Below are 15,644 nucleotides of genomic sequence, written 5' to 3' on the forward strand. Positions count from 1 at the left end.
TGTGTGTGTGTGTGTGTGTGTGTGTGTGTGTGTGTGTGTGTGTGTGTGTGTGTGTGTGTGTGTGTGTGTGTGTGTGTGTGTGTTTTATCATTGTGAGGATCAGAAATGTTCCAGGAAACCTGCCAGAGCAAAGAGGACCAAGATAAAAGACGTTTGTTTCAGCTTCGTCTGTGAAGTGTCTCTTCTTCCATCAGCAGGAACTTTCTGTTCATACGACTCAGTGAGAAGCAGAGATGATTTTTTTTTCTATCTAATGAAGCCGAAAAGATAATTAATATCACTCCGGCTGATCTTTTATACATAATGTGATCTTGACTGATTATTCCCTCCCTGAGGGCTTTTATTCATTAAAAGTTTCTAATGTCAAAGAGTCAAACTAAAGTCGAGTCCCTGACAACAACAAAAAGAATCCCCATCTGATATGTTGTTATCTGATTAGAGTCAATTTACACAGGAACATATTTATTTTCATTTTGTGCAGTGGAAGTGAATCAAGCTTCACTCGATTTTCCAAACAGCTCGACGTCACCGCCCGTGAAGGAAGTGGTGAAAGTGTCACAGAAACACACTTTACATTTTATTTTACTGGCAAAACGTTCAACACAGATGAAGTCAAACCTGTTTCTGCTGAGTTCAGAGGAAACAAAAGACACAACCAGAGCCAGTATTCAACCACAGTCATCGTGACGTCTGCTCCTCGCTGCGGCGGACATTTTGGAATAAAATGTGGGAAATAAAAACGGCATAAAACCTCATAGTCAACCTTATATTTGAATCTGGTAATGGTGCTTTTTATGCTGAATTAGAATCAGGATCATTTGCTCATTTTCCTGCCAAAACAGCCTCTTTTGTCTTTAGTCTGAAATAAAATTACAATGAAACATCACACACTTTAAATGAAGCCTGAGACACTCGCACGAAAATGATTTTTAAATGTCGTATTTGCAGTGAACAAGTCGGACAACTGCGAGACATCTCCAACAGTTTACCAAGATCTGCACTGCGGCACATTTGGCTGAATGTAGTGCACAATTTTATGGCTGCACCGAATGATTATTGTCTATATTAATTTATCTGCTGATTGTTTTCTCAATTAATTGATTCCGTCTGTGATCTATAAAATATCAGGGAAAAAAAATCACGAGTCCAAACAACAGAAAACCTTCAACACTAAAATATTAAGTTTACAATGATATAAAACAGAGAAAAGCAACAAATCCTTATATTTAAGAAGTTGGAAGCAGCTCTTTTATTGGGTTTATTTAATTCAAAATTGACTTAACTGATTATCAAAATAGCAGAAGATCAATCTTTTACAAATTCAACTAAACAATTACTGAATTCATGGTTTTCAGCTCCACACATTTTATGGCAGATTATTTCTTTCAAAGGAAAATATTTTGGTAAAAATCCCTTTTGGTTTGATCGTAAATGTTTAGAAATAAAACCGTTGACATGCAGCAACTGTGTGCGGTGATGAAAACCACAGGTCACCACATGACAGCAGCCAATCAGCTGATCCGCACTGAAAACAAACAGATGTTCCCCAGCTGTGTCACATACAATCACTTCCCTCTGGTTATTAAAAGAAAGATGAAGTGCAGATAAAAGCAGTCGCTCGCTTTAATACGTTTTTCCATTTGTACTTCAGTCTGACTCCTGTGGAACCAAATATGAGGGTTTTTATTCTAAAAGGCAGAATTTTATTAGATGTGTTGAAATGAAAGTTTAATCATTCTAAATGGATCCAGTTCTAGAGAGAAACGCTGGTGTTGAATCGGTCACTCAACAGCTCATAAATGTACTTAGCCCCCATTAACCTCCACTGAATTAATGTGGTGGGAGGAGAGAGGTCTTTATGTGAGAGTTTTATGTTGATAGATTTTACTTTCATGTTCACAATTAGTGATTGTGGGTTTTATTGATTTATTTCTCACAATCATTTATTATTCCACTGGTTTTTATTAGAGCGCTGGTACAACAATTCACTGTACGTAAGATTTTTTTTGGCTCAATAAAACATGTTTGAAAATAAATAAATAAAATGTAAAATGTTCTGACACAAACTTCAACTACTTCCAAGCTGCATGGAGAAAAACGCTGGTCTAATAAAGACAGACTTTAGAAAGAACAAACAGTCAACAAACAGACTTCAGATCGACGACGTCTGAATTCATCCGTCACACAAAGCAGTTTATCTCTTGACTGTCTCACGTTTTGTGAAGTCACTGTGATCTTGACTTTTGACATTTAGCCACCAAGATCCAATCAGGTCATCTTAAAGTGCAAGTGTATATTTGTGCCATATTTTGAAGGGATTTCCTCGAGGAGTTCTCGAGATATCGTGTTCACAAGAATGGGACAGACGGAAAACACAAAACAGTGATAGTAATGTTAGCAAACCACAAATTCTGAGCTGTGTTTTCCATGTTTTTTTGTTGTTGCTCGGCGCAAGTGTCATTGATTGTTACCACGGTAACATTGGTCTTAGGCCTGAGTCAGCCTGGGGTTTATTTTTTTATTTGTTTATCTGTTTACTTCAAGCGCCGCAGGAGTTCTGAGCTCCATTTGACTGTATGGAAACAAGGTGGACGGCGACTCCATTCAAAGCACCGTGTGACTTGGTAATAATATGACTTGGTAATTTCTGTGCCCAAATGACTTAAACAAAGAGGTTCCCAACATCCCGACACAACTTAACCTAACCCACGAAGACCGGACAGGTAGAGATTCACCTGATGATGAACCTTTATTTCTCAGCCTCTGAAGCAGACAGAGACATGGAATAAAAACCATTTGAGACCTTAAACCTTTGGCTTTTTATTGTAAATCACTGGTTTTACTTTAATGTCCATCAACATTTGAAAAAAATATATAAATGTTAAAACAAAAAAGAAGAACTGAACTAAGAGATGTTGAGAAATGTGCTTGTTTTTCCAGACATATACAATGTCCAAGGCAAAGGCAGAGACTTACAATAAAAGTCAGAGTTTTAAGCTCTCACATGGTTTTTGTTTCATGTTTCTACCTGCTTCAGTAGATGAGAAACAAAGACAAACCCTCAGGTTTATGGAGGTGGTTTTCAATCGACGAAAAAATCTTCACTTCCTGTTCCTAAGCACAGAATCAGTTTCATTCACTTCACACATGCAACCACAAGGAGGTAAAGTCTGCACCAGGACGTGTTTATTAGACATTATTCTACATTTAAACAGTATATTCTGTTCACAGTGTCACAGGTCTGAACAGTTATTGCTGCGATCACTTATCTGAATGTGCATCAGCATAATTAATACTTTTACAATTCATAATTATATGTGAGTGGTTGTGTGTGTGTGTGTGTGTGTGTGTGTGTGTGTGTGTGTGTGTGTGTGTGTGTGTGTGTGTTTGATTAACACTTGTACGATTTGTGTCTCACTGCTCGTCCACAAAATCTCTCCAAACATAATTTGTAATTCTGTGTGTTTATTGTGTGTCTGTACGGCAGAGTATGAATGTGTGTGTGTGTGTGTGTGTGTGTGTGTGTGTGTGTTTGAACCAGTGCCACTGTGCAGCTGAGAGTCCTACAATGCCCCTCTGTGCTGCCCACTCTCATGCTATCCAATGGCTCCCTGAGCTCCACCACGCTCCAATTCATGTTTTAAAGCATGTGTGTGTGTGTGTGTGTTTCTTCTTCTTCTCTCTCTCTCAGATTCTCTCTTGTTTCAACAGTTCCTAATCGTCCCTCTCAGTCCTCCATCTTTGTTTTTATCTAACAGACTCTCAGAAACAATCCTCTGTCTTCACTGATCCACCATATTTTTCAGTTTATAAAAGCTTTTCCATTTTTGACCTTTGACCACCAAAGTCTAATCAGTTCGTCCTTGAGTCCAGGTGAACGTTTGGGCCAAATTTGAAGGGATTCTCTGGAGGAATTCTCGAGATATCGCGTTCACGAGGCCAAAACCTAATGTTGTGAGGTCACCACGCCTCACGCCTCACACCTTGGCCTCTGACCTTTGACCCCCAAAATCGATTGAGTTCACCCTCGAGTCCCGGTTTATGTTTGTGCCAAATCTGAAGAACTTTCTCCAAGGCGTTACTGAGATATCATGTCCACGAAAACGAGACGGACGTACAGCCTGAAAACAACATGGCTGCCGCTCTGACTGTCGCCGGCGCAGAGGAATAAAAACGTTAAAAAAAATCTATAAAATCTATAAAAATGAATCAAGAATGAAAACTGTCTCAGTCTGTGATCACAGACAGGACGTTTCAACAGCAGCCTCTGTGTGAAAACACACAGTCGTTAATGAGTTGAGAGTTGAGGTTTCTGCGGATCGACTCGGACAGACGGTGATCCATTAACGCTGCGCACTTTATTGATGCGTCAATATTGTAAAAGAAAAACAGATTTTTATTAATGTGATGTTTTCAGTCCTCCTCTCCCCTCCTTCTCGCCACCCCCCCCCTCCCCCCCCCCCCCTCTCCTCCTCCTCCCCCTCCTCCTCTGACTCCTAATAAATGCTGCATTGTTCTTCTATGTTAAAGGGAAACGTGAAGGAATCTGACACCATTGAAGCTGTGCTGTTTTACCCGGCAACAGAGCTATAGGATGTAATTAGGATTCGGTCAGGGTTGCTGCCAAGCTCAGTGAGTGTGTGAGTGTGTGCATGTGTGTAAATGCGTGTGTGTGTGCGTGTGTGACAGTGGGAGTATGGATTCTGGAGGGAAGAAAAAAACATGAGAGCTACAGAAACAGAGCAACGGTTTCTTGACTGACTTTACTCACATACTGCAAAACACACACACACATACACACACACACACACACACACACACACACACACAAACACACACACACACACACACACAGGCCACAGGGCAAACAGCTATATCATTCAAAAAGTGGCAGTTAGTGTTAAAAAGGATCTTTTTCATGCCCACTGTGTGTGTTTTCAACAACAAGAGTCTTGTTCCTCCTGTTATCCAGTCTGTATGCAAACTTCAGCCGAACACACACACACACACACACACACACACACACCTCTGATAAGATCTACAGGGAGAGAAATTGTTAGAGAGACAGTTACATAAACAAGACACGACCTGCAACTGCTCTCTCTTTGTGTGTGTGTGTGTGTGTGTGTGTGTGTTTGTGTGTGTGTGTGTACTCAGATATTTTGGGGGTTAATGAATGTCTGAGACTGTGACCAGGAAACATGGTCACGGTCTCTCCATCCTGAGTTACAGCGTTGAATAATGGCCAGAAGTGTCTTTACAGAACATTATGATGTCACAGCGAAGTTGACCTTTGACCTTTTGTCATCACTTTTCAGGCTTTTTATCTCTATAGACATTTGAGTTAAATCATGTCATAATTAGTGGACGAATTTGTGAGGTTGTGGCCAAAAACGTGTTTTATGAGGTGACAGTGACCTTTGACCTTTGACCTTTTACCACCAAAATCTAATCAGTTCATCCTTGAGTCCAGGTGAACGTTCGTGCCAAATTTTAAGAAATTCTCTCAAGGTGTTGCTGAGATATCGGTAACGAACTGAAAACAATATCTCTCCAGCTCTGGGACAAAACTTTAGTGGTCAAAGGTCAAAGATCAAAGGTCAGTGTGACCTCACAAAACACTCTTTAGCCACTACTGAAGACTTCACACAGATATAACGACAAACTTTCACACCAATGGTTCATGTTTTATATGAACAGGGGTGTGACCTGGAACTAGTCTGAGTGGCGGAGGGATACGACCACGAGGAGGTGACTCGAGTTCTTCTCTGATGGATTCGAGCAGTTTCTCCTCACTTCTTGTGACATGTTAAACTAAACACGTCCTGGGACAATCTTCCTACTTGATCGACACCCGTGTCCAACACCTGACGAGCTGAGGAAGAAGCAGACTTTCCAAATCGTCCTTCGACACGAGGAAAGACGTCGTCTGGATTTAAGCGTGGTGGTTTTTAGCAGCAGTAGGTGGCAACAGCACGGCACCTGGGGACGAGGCCGGTCCAGCCCCGGAGCAACGAGCGAGGTGCTCCTACCGCCTGCTGAAACATTCATGTCCTTTTTGGCGTGGGAGGAAGCACGGCTCTCGCTGCGAGGCGGCTGCACCAAACGCAGAGCCACTTTGCTTGAAATGAATTCATTACACCACTTTGACTTTTCCCACTTCAGAAATAAAACCAGCAGCCGAGTTCTTTGTTGTTTTAAAATGTAATCTGTGGCTGAAAGCATTTCAAGAGTTTTCCATGGTAGCGTTTTTATAAACGCACCCAGAACATTAACATTTTTATTGTTGGTCTTATTCATGATGCTTTTTGTCTGAGAGTAGTTTACTTCCTGCCGTGGTTTCTGTTGTCATGCACAATAAAAACATAACTGTTTGTACTCCTTCGATCTGTAGTTTTATTTTCCTCGGCTCTCTCTTCAGTCTGTGGCCGTGAGAAGCGCCTGAGGTCTTCCAGGCCGCAGCCTCGGAGGTGACTATTGTTTGTTTTAATGAGCTATGAAATGTGCTTACAAAGAGCGTCTCTGCAGAAGTATTGACTGTCTGCTCTTCAGCTGAAGCCCTCGCTTCATCACAGAGGAGAGTATTGCAGCATTAGCCGGTCGCTGCACGGAGATAAGAGGAAGCGTCTTCTGACCGACGTGGACCGCTGCTTCTTCTTCATCGGGTGTCATCACACATCGGACACGTTTGTTTGGATCAATAAACAAATTAATAAATAACAAAGCCGTATTTCACCAGATAAAGACGAGTCATCACTTTTCATATCCTTGACTCAAATAGTAGAAAAAAATACTCCAATACAAGTTATTAACAGTAACTTTAGTAATAATATTTACTTATAGTAGTTAGTATTAGCAGCAGCTGGTTAAGGTGTCAAGTTAATTATTTCAGTTCTGTTATATTTGTTTTGTAAGACGGAGTATTGACGTCAGATTGAGGAAAAAAAGATTCTGAGATTTCAAGAATAAAGTCAAAATATTACAAGAAAAAAACTCCTAATTTTATGAGAAAAAGTCATGACATTAAAAGAAAATTTTTTTTACAAGAATAAAGTCATAATTTTAGTTTCACGTGTTGTTTTAGAGAGAAATATCAGAAGCTTTAAAGTGAAGAACGTGGAGCATCCTGTGACGTTCTTCTTCAGGTTTCACAAATAAGTAGATACTTCATCTTTTGGCTCATCATCATCATCATCATCATCATCATCATCATCATCAACACAGTGAGAAACTGAGTCTGTTCTATTGTTAGACCGACAAACAGCAGCTCCTAAAATATTATGTTTTTTCTCTCCAAATTTTACATTTCTAATTCCTGTAAAATTCCGACTTTCTTTTCATAATATTTTGACTTTATTCTCAAAAATTTCAGATTTGTGTTTCTTCCTGAAAGTGGCCCGAACACTCGGCCGTGGTTTTGCATGTGCAGTCTTCAGACTTCAGAGTCTAGAGGCTTCAGTTAGTGCGGTGTGTTCGAAAGTTGGAGATTTCCCATTTAAAACTCAAAGTACAAGTTCCTCAGACTGAAATAACTACGCTGGTACATGAGCTTCTGATCTGCACGTGCAAGGCAAAGAGCGGCTACAGAGGTTCTTTGGTAAAGAGACGACACAACTTTCTTCTACATATAAAATAACAAACGACAACTGAGAAGACAAACTTGTTTTTAGTTCTCTGCTTGTTTTCTCTCTCCATGTGCATCTGCTTTGTTCATTTCCTGCAGAAGCCTCATGTTGCATCAGTTCATCACTGTCGTCGTTTCACAACAACAGATCACTTCGCAGCCCTGGAACCCAAACAATAATTCAGACTTATCATAATGTTTAGATCCATCAAACGTCCTCATCACTAACGTAGCTGCTGGACTTTGATGTTTAAGTGTCGGCGGCGTCGACCTTCTCCACTTTTAACATTCTGGCCTCTCAACAGCCTTTTTAGAGGACGTTACGTCACCAGTAATCTGCTCCACGTCTATATATAAAACCATTATGTGTGAAAGAGAGAGAGCCACTGGCGTGACAGCTGTTCCAGTACAGGCTGTGATCCATCTATCTTTGGATAGACAGAGAGGGAGGGAGGAGGGAGGAGGGAGGAGGGAAGTGACAGAGTGGGGGAATGTGATGAATTCCCACAATCCTTGGCATGTTGTTTGGCCGTTTGAAAAGTGCTATCTCACCTCTAATATCACCATCCATTCATATTTACACACTGTACATTCAGCCATCTATCCAGCAGCGTAGATACAGGACTTCAGTCAGGGCTGAACAATCGATCGAAATATTATTGATCAAAATCTGTGGTGCTGTGGCGCTAGAGAGACGCCTCGACCTACGAACCATATTCTCCAGACATAAAGGAGCATGTTTGTTTGGTACAGGACCAACAAAAATCACATCTTCATCATCATTTTTATTTTTTTTTTTAGATAAAATGAAATGCAAATCGTTAATTATCTTTTTAATTATTTGTTAAAGTGATAAAATGTCAGAAAATAGTAGAAAAAAAGACCATAACTGGCTGGTAACGACGCCAGATGAATTATTTTTGATCAACTTAAAAGATTCAAGCTCCACACCTCAAGAGTTTAATGTGCGGTGTTAAAAACCAACTAGAATCAGCTCCTCGTGGTCGTATCCCTCCGCCCCTCGGACTAGTTTCAGGTTTGAGAGAGAGAGAGAGAGAGAGAGAGAGACTTTCCAGGATCTCATACAGTTCAACGACACTGAATCTACTTTTATCTACATCCACCTCTCTCTCTCTCTCTCACACACACACACACACACACACACACACAGATGAGGTTGGGAAGTGGCCCCGTTTTCTGCTGCTTCTTGCTCTAATGAAATGTCTGTGTGTGTGTGTGTGTGTGTGTTATAGTATATTCTCTCTTTGACTCCAGGATACACTCACACATGCGTGTGTGTGTGTGTGTGTGTGTGTGTGTGAGGGAGCAGGATTAATTGTATCTGTAATGTTTAGGTTATGGCGCAGGCTGAACATTAGCGTTCATATGAAGCGTAAACATCATCACGGCAGAGTGAAGCCGTCGCCGCGGTTACAGCGGCTGCTGCGGTGGTCAGTGGTCTCTCCTTATTCGGGCAACAAGCAACCAGAATGAAGACTCTGAAGACTGTTTGAGAGTTTGAGACACTTTCCGCTGAAGATCCGATCACTTCACCAATTTAAGAAATGTAAAAATATTTTGGTTTGTGCAGCACGAAGTACTGACAAATAAAATTAATTAAAAGCAACAAATGTTTCTAAAAAGATGTTTATTTCTCCGTATATTCCAACAGTTTCCATGGTGACTATTTCTATTTACATGACCAGACACCAGTAAGTAATACAAACTAGAATCTCCTCCTCGTGGTTGTATCCCTCCGCCACTCAGACTAGTTCCAGGTATTTGTGCCAAATGTGAAAGGATTCCCTTGAGGAATTCTAGAGATACTATGTTCACAAAGACCTTGACCTTTGACCTTTAGCCACCAAAATGTAATCAGTTTGTCCTTGAGTCCTAGTGAATGTTTGTGCCAAATTAGAAGAAGTTTCTTCAAGGTGTCACTGAGATATCGTGTCCACGAGAATGGCACGGACGACCTGAAAACAATATGGCTGCTGCTCTGACTGTCGCCGGCACAGAGGAATAAAAACACGTTTTTTCTTCTCGGGTGAACTGGATCATTAATAAAAAAAGAAATGTCACAAAAACCTCGAACATTTCTTTTCAAGTTTCAAACTTGTTCCAACACTGATAATATTCAGGAGAAAAGACGCTGCAGAGACGGTTTATACTCTGAAACACAAAACTGATCTGATCTCTGGAAAACATGGTGAAGTACGGCTGTGGTGACATCATGAGAATACTGACAACCATTTCCTCTGTGTGTGTGTGTGTGTGTGTGTCCAGATGTCTGTAGCCTGTGGGAATGAGAGCAGTGTGTGAGTAGGACAGGAAATGATGTCAGGAATTCTCATGGAGATTCTGATGGATATATACACACAGTCACACACACACACACACACACACACACACACACACACACACACACACACACACACACACACACAGTCACATGCAAACTGTGACCAACAAGATTTCTAAAACAAAACCAGTAGGAGCATGTGATGTGTGTAAGAAGATGTTTTCGTCTCAAACTGACATGATGATTTACACAATCTGTTTCCTAACGACAGAAAAGTTTTTTCAGCTCTTTCCTTTATCTGTCTTTATCAGGAGTCCACGTGTGTGTGTGTGTGTGTGTGTACATTTGCTGATTTGTGTGCATTTGCATGTGCGTGAGTCATCAAATCAGGGCCTTAACGCATTAACTGCAGTTAAGCCAGTTACTTCTGTAAAGCTGCTCAGTGCAAAGAAGCTCAGCAAGTCAAGGTCAAGTTGGACTGAGGAGTGAGACACACACCGAGAATCCTGCAGTGAGACGTTACCTTCAGACCGTGAGGGAAAAACCTCGGATACAGAAAACATTCACATTCGTCGGCCCATCGTTACCGTCACCGACTCTCAGTAATCAGCGCAATCACCAACTCTCTCCACTTTCTATAACATGAAGCTTCTGATTCCTGCTCATTGCACACAGAGTTTATTTACTGTAAAGTCCGATAGGCAGGAGTCAGGTTTCCATTAGAGAAGCAGCTGTTAACCGGTTTCACCATCAACAGCTTTATAACCGTCACGGTTTAGTCATCGTAAAGACTCTGCTGCACCGACGCAACCTGCACGGAACGAAAACAGTTAACGCCAGTGGTGCAACAACTCTGAGCGAGTCACGGAGGTTAGCTAACTGCGCTAACACCAAGAACGAGCAGGGAGTCACCAAGATAATTTACTTGTCACTTGGTAAGACTTTAGCGCGACACTACGGACAGTTCAAAAGTCAAATGATGAACATTATGGCAAAGAACTTTTTTTATTTCCAGCAAAAAAACATGATTTTATTACATATTCTGTGTAAAACTTTTCACCACTTTTCTATTTCAAACAACATTTTTAAGCCTTTTTAAGAATTTTTAGCTCATTTGAAGTCACGCTACGAGGCTACGGCTGCTCACAGTAAACGCTACAGCGCTAGCATTTAGCTCCACAACAAATGGTAAGTTGCGGACGGACGGTTTTGTTTTTCCATGACTTCACAGTTAAGTTGGAGAGTTTCCCAAAAACCTGATGTAGTCTGTAAACGAGGCTTTTCTCTTGCACGTCAGGAATCTTCAACACCTGCTGCACCGAGTATCAACGCTCGAGTTTACAGACATGTTTTGTGTTTTTCTTTTAAACTGCTGTGATAGTGACTTTCTGGTCGAGCTGAGTCAGTGTTGAGTCACAGAGGCAGGAGTGAGTGTCTGTTTTTATAAGGCTAATGGTAAAACTACCAGAATAAACAGAGGAGTGACTATGAGAGGCTTAACATGAGCTTAATGCACACACATACACACACACACACACACGCACGCACACACACAGCATGGTGTAACTTGAGTCTTTGGCCCTGACGGCAAGAGGACACAATAAGCCATGTGTTGAGAGAGGGGGGGGGGGGGGGGTCAGGTTTGTCTCCTCACTGTGTTTCCTGTTTAATGATCTCTCTTCACTAACGCAGCCGACAGATGCTGACTTCACTTGTTTTTCCTCGAGCTTTCTTTCTCTCTCTCTCTGTTTTCTCGATCATCTCTGACCTCTCTCTGCCACTCCTCGTCCTCGTCCTCATCGCTGCTGCTAAAGATTTAAATTCGAGTCAGACCTCCATTCAGATGAACTCTATTAACTTCAGCTAATCCCTGTTGAATACTTCCTTGTTTCCTCCTCCACTGTGTTTGTTTCTCTCTTTGATTTTTTGTTAGTTTTTCTCTCTCTCTCTCTCTTTTCCTGCCCGCCTCATCCTCTCACTCTGATTGGCTGTTTTTTGAATTTTCAAACAGTGACCACGCCCTCTTCTTTTCCCTACTTTCTGTCACACACACTCTCTCTAAAACACAGGATGTACGCTCATACTTTTCTTCCTTCCATCCTTCCTTCCAAAACAACCAGATGGTGAGACAGCAGCCGAGAGACAGACAGCGACAGCAGGCGGGAAACCCTCCGAGAGTGACATCACAGCCAGTCTCTCTCTCCCTCTCTCTCTCCCTCTCTCTCTTCCCCTCTCTCTCTCTCTCTCAGAGGGTATAAAGGCCTCATTGTGTCGTCCCTCACACGGAAAATGTCGGAGGAACGCTGTGAATTTGACGGCGTGGATCCACAGTCCAGGGTCAGCGTGACAAAAACACACACACACACACTGAAGTGTCACCCTGAACTCTCTGAGCGTTTGTGTACAACTGGTTTTTATCAAGGATTCCTGAGGTGACTGGGATGACTGGTGTGTATGAAAACTGTGGGGGACGCTTGTAAAACACAGTGTGTGTTTGTGTGTGTGTGTGTGTGTGAGAGTGTATATAAGACTGTATCTGTGTATATCCAGGGATCTTTTAAGTTACCAAATAACTGACACTACTAATGTGGCGTCCACTGTCTCTCAGTTACGGTGACAACTAGTCCACATATTAGAGATGCAGCTGTTAACCGGTTTCACTATGAACCGCTTTAAAACTGCCACGGTTAAGTCATCGTAAAGACTCAGCTGCACCGAGCCGGTTTCTGTTCTCACTCGAAAAAGAGACTCGATGCCGGGACAGTTAACGCCAGTGGTGCAGCAACTCTGAGTGAGTCACAGAGGCTACGCTAACTGCGCTAACACCAAGAATGAGTAGGGAGTTAATCAAGACCACGGCTCACCTGCTGGAGAGAAGAGGTGATTTTAAGGGTCGAACACATAAAACTTGATGCAGCATCTGTGGGATCACCACCAGCTTTACTAACAACCAAGTTAAAGTTAAAAAGATTCTTTCTTTTGTACTGTTTTATTTGGTTGGTGTATTATTTCTGTTTTCAAAAGGCAGCAATAAATAACACATTAAAACCTCTAAAGAAATGTGATTATTCCTCAGGCTATAATCGTAATCGTTGCATCCCTGCCACACACACTGTAGATTTTCAACAGGGGAATTCCTTTAACAAATTAAAGGAAGCCACTGTCTCATGACTTCAACAGCGTAAAGAGAAAACGGGTCATTAAACTGTCTCCCAACAGATAAAAGAACGGCCATAACAAAACAGCGTGTGTGTGACACCGGTTGGGAAATGTAAGGTCCTCACTTCAGTCTGGTTCATCTCACCACAAACACATCACACTGATTTTACATTCTGTTTAACTCGTCCTCTAGCCCAGTGGTTCCCAACCTTTTCCAACTCACGGCCCACTTTAAAATCTCAAAAATGTTACCTTGTTAGTAGGGAGAGAGAGAGTTAGCATTAGCACAACTGCTAACACTGTGTCAGACACTGTTAGTTACAAGCTAGCAACCAACATAAACAAGTAAAAGATGCTAACTAGCTAACGGTTCTGACCCGTCTGCTAGTCTCTGGTTCTGGTCTCAACAGACTCCTCCTCTGAGTCTGGGTCTGACTGAGGCTCAAACATGTGGCTGAGTCTCTCTGATGTTTCCTCCTCTCACCATCTTGATGCTCTCTGCTCTTTCACCTGTCCACCTGGAGCCAACAGGTGGTGGGCGGGGCTCAAGACCTGATCCGGATTTCTCAACCAGGAAGTGAGAGGAGACGAGCTTCAGACCCAGTTTTTATGTGAGAAACATGTTGAACTAAATATGAATCACAGCAGAGGATTTTTAGAGTTTAAAACATGTTTTAGCAGAAGCTGAATTAGCTTCCTGGCTAAGCTAGGGTTTGTGTTGTTTGTTTGTTTTTTTGTATTGTTTTGTTGTGTTGTTTTGGGATAGAAACTAGAGCTAGCTCACTGTGTCCCAGCTGAAATAAATCTACTTCAAACAACCATCAGTAAACTAAGCTGACAGCACCATAACATCTGCTGATACACTGCACTTCAACTCTCACATGAACACAGCTGATCTGCATCTGTGACACAGCTTCAGATCATCTTCACAGAGAGAGAGAGAGAGAGAGAGAGAGAGAGAGAGAGAGAGAGAGCACTTACTTTGACGTCTTGCTCCAGCGTTCGTATCAGTTCTCCGTCCACCTGCCCCGTCTGGGCCACGCGGAGAGAGCGCCGCTCTGCCTTCCTGAGCCGGTACTGCAGGATGCGGCAGGTCTTGTTTGCCTGAAAAGCACAGGCAGTGTGAGTGGATGATGTAACTGTCTGAGCTGATCTTTGTTACTTTGCTTCACTTTATTGTGCCTTCGGGAAACATTTGCCTTCCAGCAGCTGATAAAACACAACAGACGATGTGTAGTACACACACACACACACACACACACATACACACACAGAACAGTTGCTTTTTACTCTGAGCAGCTTAAGGCAAGACAAGGCAGATTTATGTGTATATCAAGTTATCATACACAGAGGTCATTCAATGTGCTTGAAACGAAGCGTAAAAGTAGAAATAAAAAGCATAATAACAAAACAGTGTAAAAATACAGATTATAAAACAGATAATATCTTATTAAAGTGCAAAAATAAAAGATTAAATGAAGGCAGAGGAGAACAGAACAGCTTTTAGCTGAGGGCCCAGACCATTTAGTGACTGAAGTCTTCAATGAAAAACTGTAATTTTGAAGATCCAGACTGTACCCAGTTTTGTGTAGCACCTCTCACTCACAGATGACATTCAGACCATTGATCACTCTCCGTCTTACTCGCCTGTTTCTAAACATTTCGCATCCTGTTTCGGTTTTATACATTCACACATTTAGACTAGTTTCATACAGTTAAACTTCCAAATCAAGAGAGATCAAAGAAAATGAGATCACAGATTAAAAGAATAAAAGATTGTTTCTCAGTACACATTTTTATTCCCTGCCTTTTTAGCTTGTTAACCTTTTATGTTCATAATTGTGTTCTTCTTTTTGTTAGTATCTTTATATGTTTCTGTATACTGTATATTTTCCTGGTGTTTTTCTTATTCTATACGTTCATTTTGAAAGTCCTTTGTACAGTTTTTTGGTGTCAGCTGTGTTTAAATGAGCTCTACGAATAAAGCTGGCTTGAGGTTGACACGTACCTGCTCCAGCTGTTGCCGCAGCTCCTGCAGCTGGTAAACGTCTTCTTCCATGTACATGTCCCTCATCTCCAGCATCTCAGACCTCAGCTCCTCCATCTCATCCTGGACACAGTGAAGAGAAGAGAGTGAGTGAGTCAACCTGTACTTTTACATGAAATATTGTGAATCAACAACTCATCCAATATCAACCGGCAGAGAGAGAGAGAGAGAGAGAGAGAGAGAGAGAGAGAGAGAGAGGTGTGGTAGCTGTTACGTATTAAACAAATAAATAAATCTGTAAAAGAATAAGAAATGTCCCCCTCTTCTTCTTCAATGACAGAAAGCAAAAGCAATACGATAAAATCAAAAACAATATAGTAAAAGTAAAAGCAATTGGTAAGAGTGTTTTTATTGGTTATTTCTCTTTATATTTCCACATTTTTTATTTATTTATTGATTATTTTGATCATTCCTGTTTATATTTCCACATTTACTGTGTTATTCTTTTACAGATTTATTCTTTTTTATGGCTCTTCTACGACTCCACACACACATCTGGGTCATAAAGAGGA

General features: G+C 41.4%; 1 protein-coding gene across 1 annotated transcript in view; it reads right to left on the bottom strand.

The window, feature by feature from the left end:
- LOC111237011 (protein SOGA1-like) overlaps positions 1–15,183 on the bottom strand; it is an 88,437-nt gene extending 73,254 nt beyond the window's left edge. Inside the window, exons 1-2 of the mRNA XM_022765941.1 lie at positions 15,094–15,183; positions 14,067–14,189 (exon numbers count right to left, since the gene is read on the bottom strand). Coding sequence (XP_022621662.1) covers positions 14,067–14,189; positions 15,094–15,168 — 198 coding nt within the window. The 5' untranslated portion in view covers positions 15,169–15,183. The remainder of the gene's footprint in view (positions 1–14,066; positions 14,190–15,093) is intronic.
- Between the last annotated feature and the right edge of the window lie 461 nt (positions 15,184–15,644).

The sequence above is a fragment of the Seriola dumerili genome, unplaced genomic scaffold (genome assembly GCF_002260705.1).
Source record: "Seriola dumerili isolate Sdu_G_001 unplaced genomic scaffold, Sdu_1.0 BDQW01000800.1, whole genome shotgun sequence".
Classification (NCBI taxonomy): domain Eukaryota; kingdom Metazoa; phylum Chordata; class Actinopteri; order Carangiformes; family Carangidae; genus Seriola; species Seriola dumerili.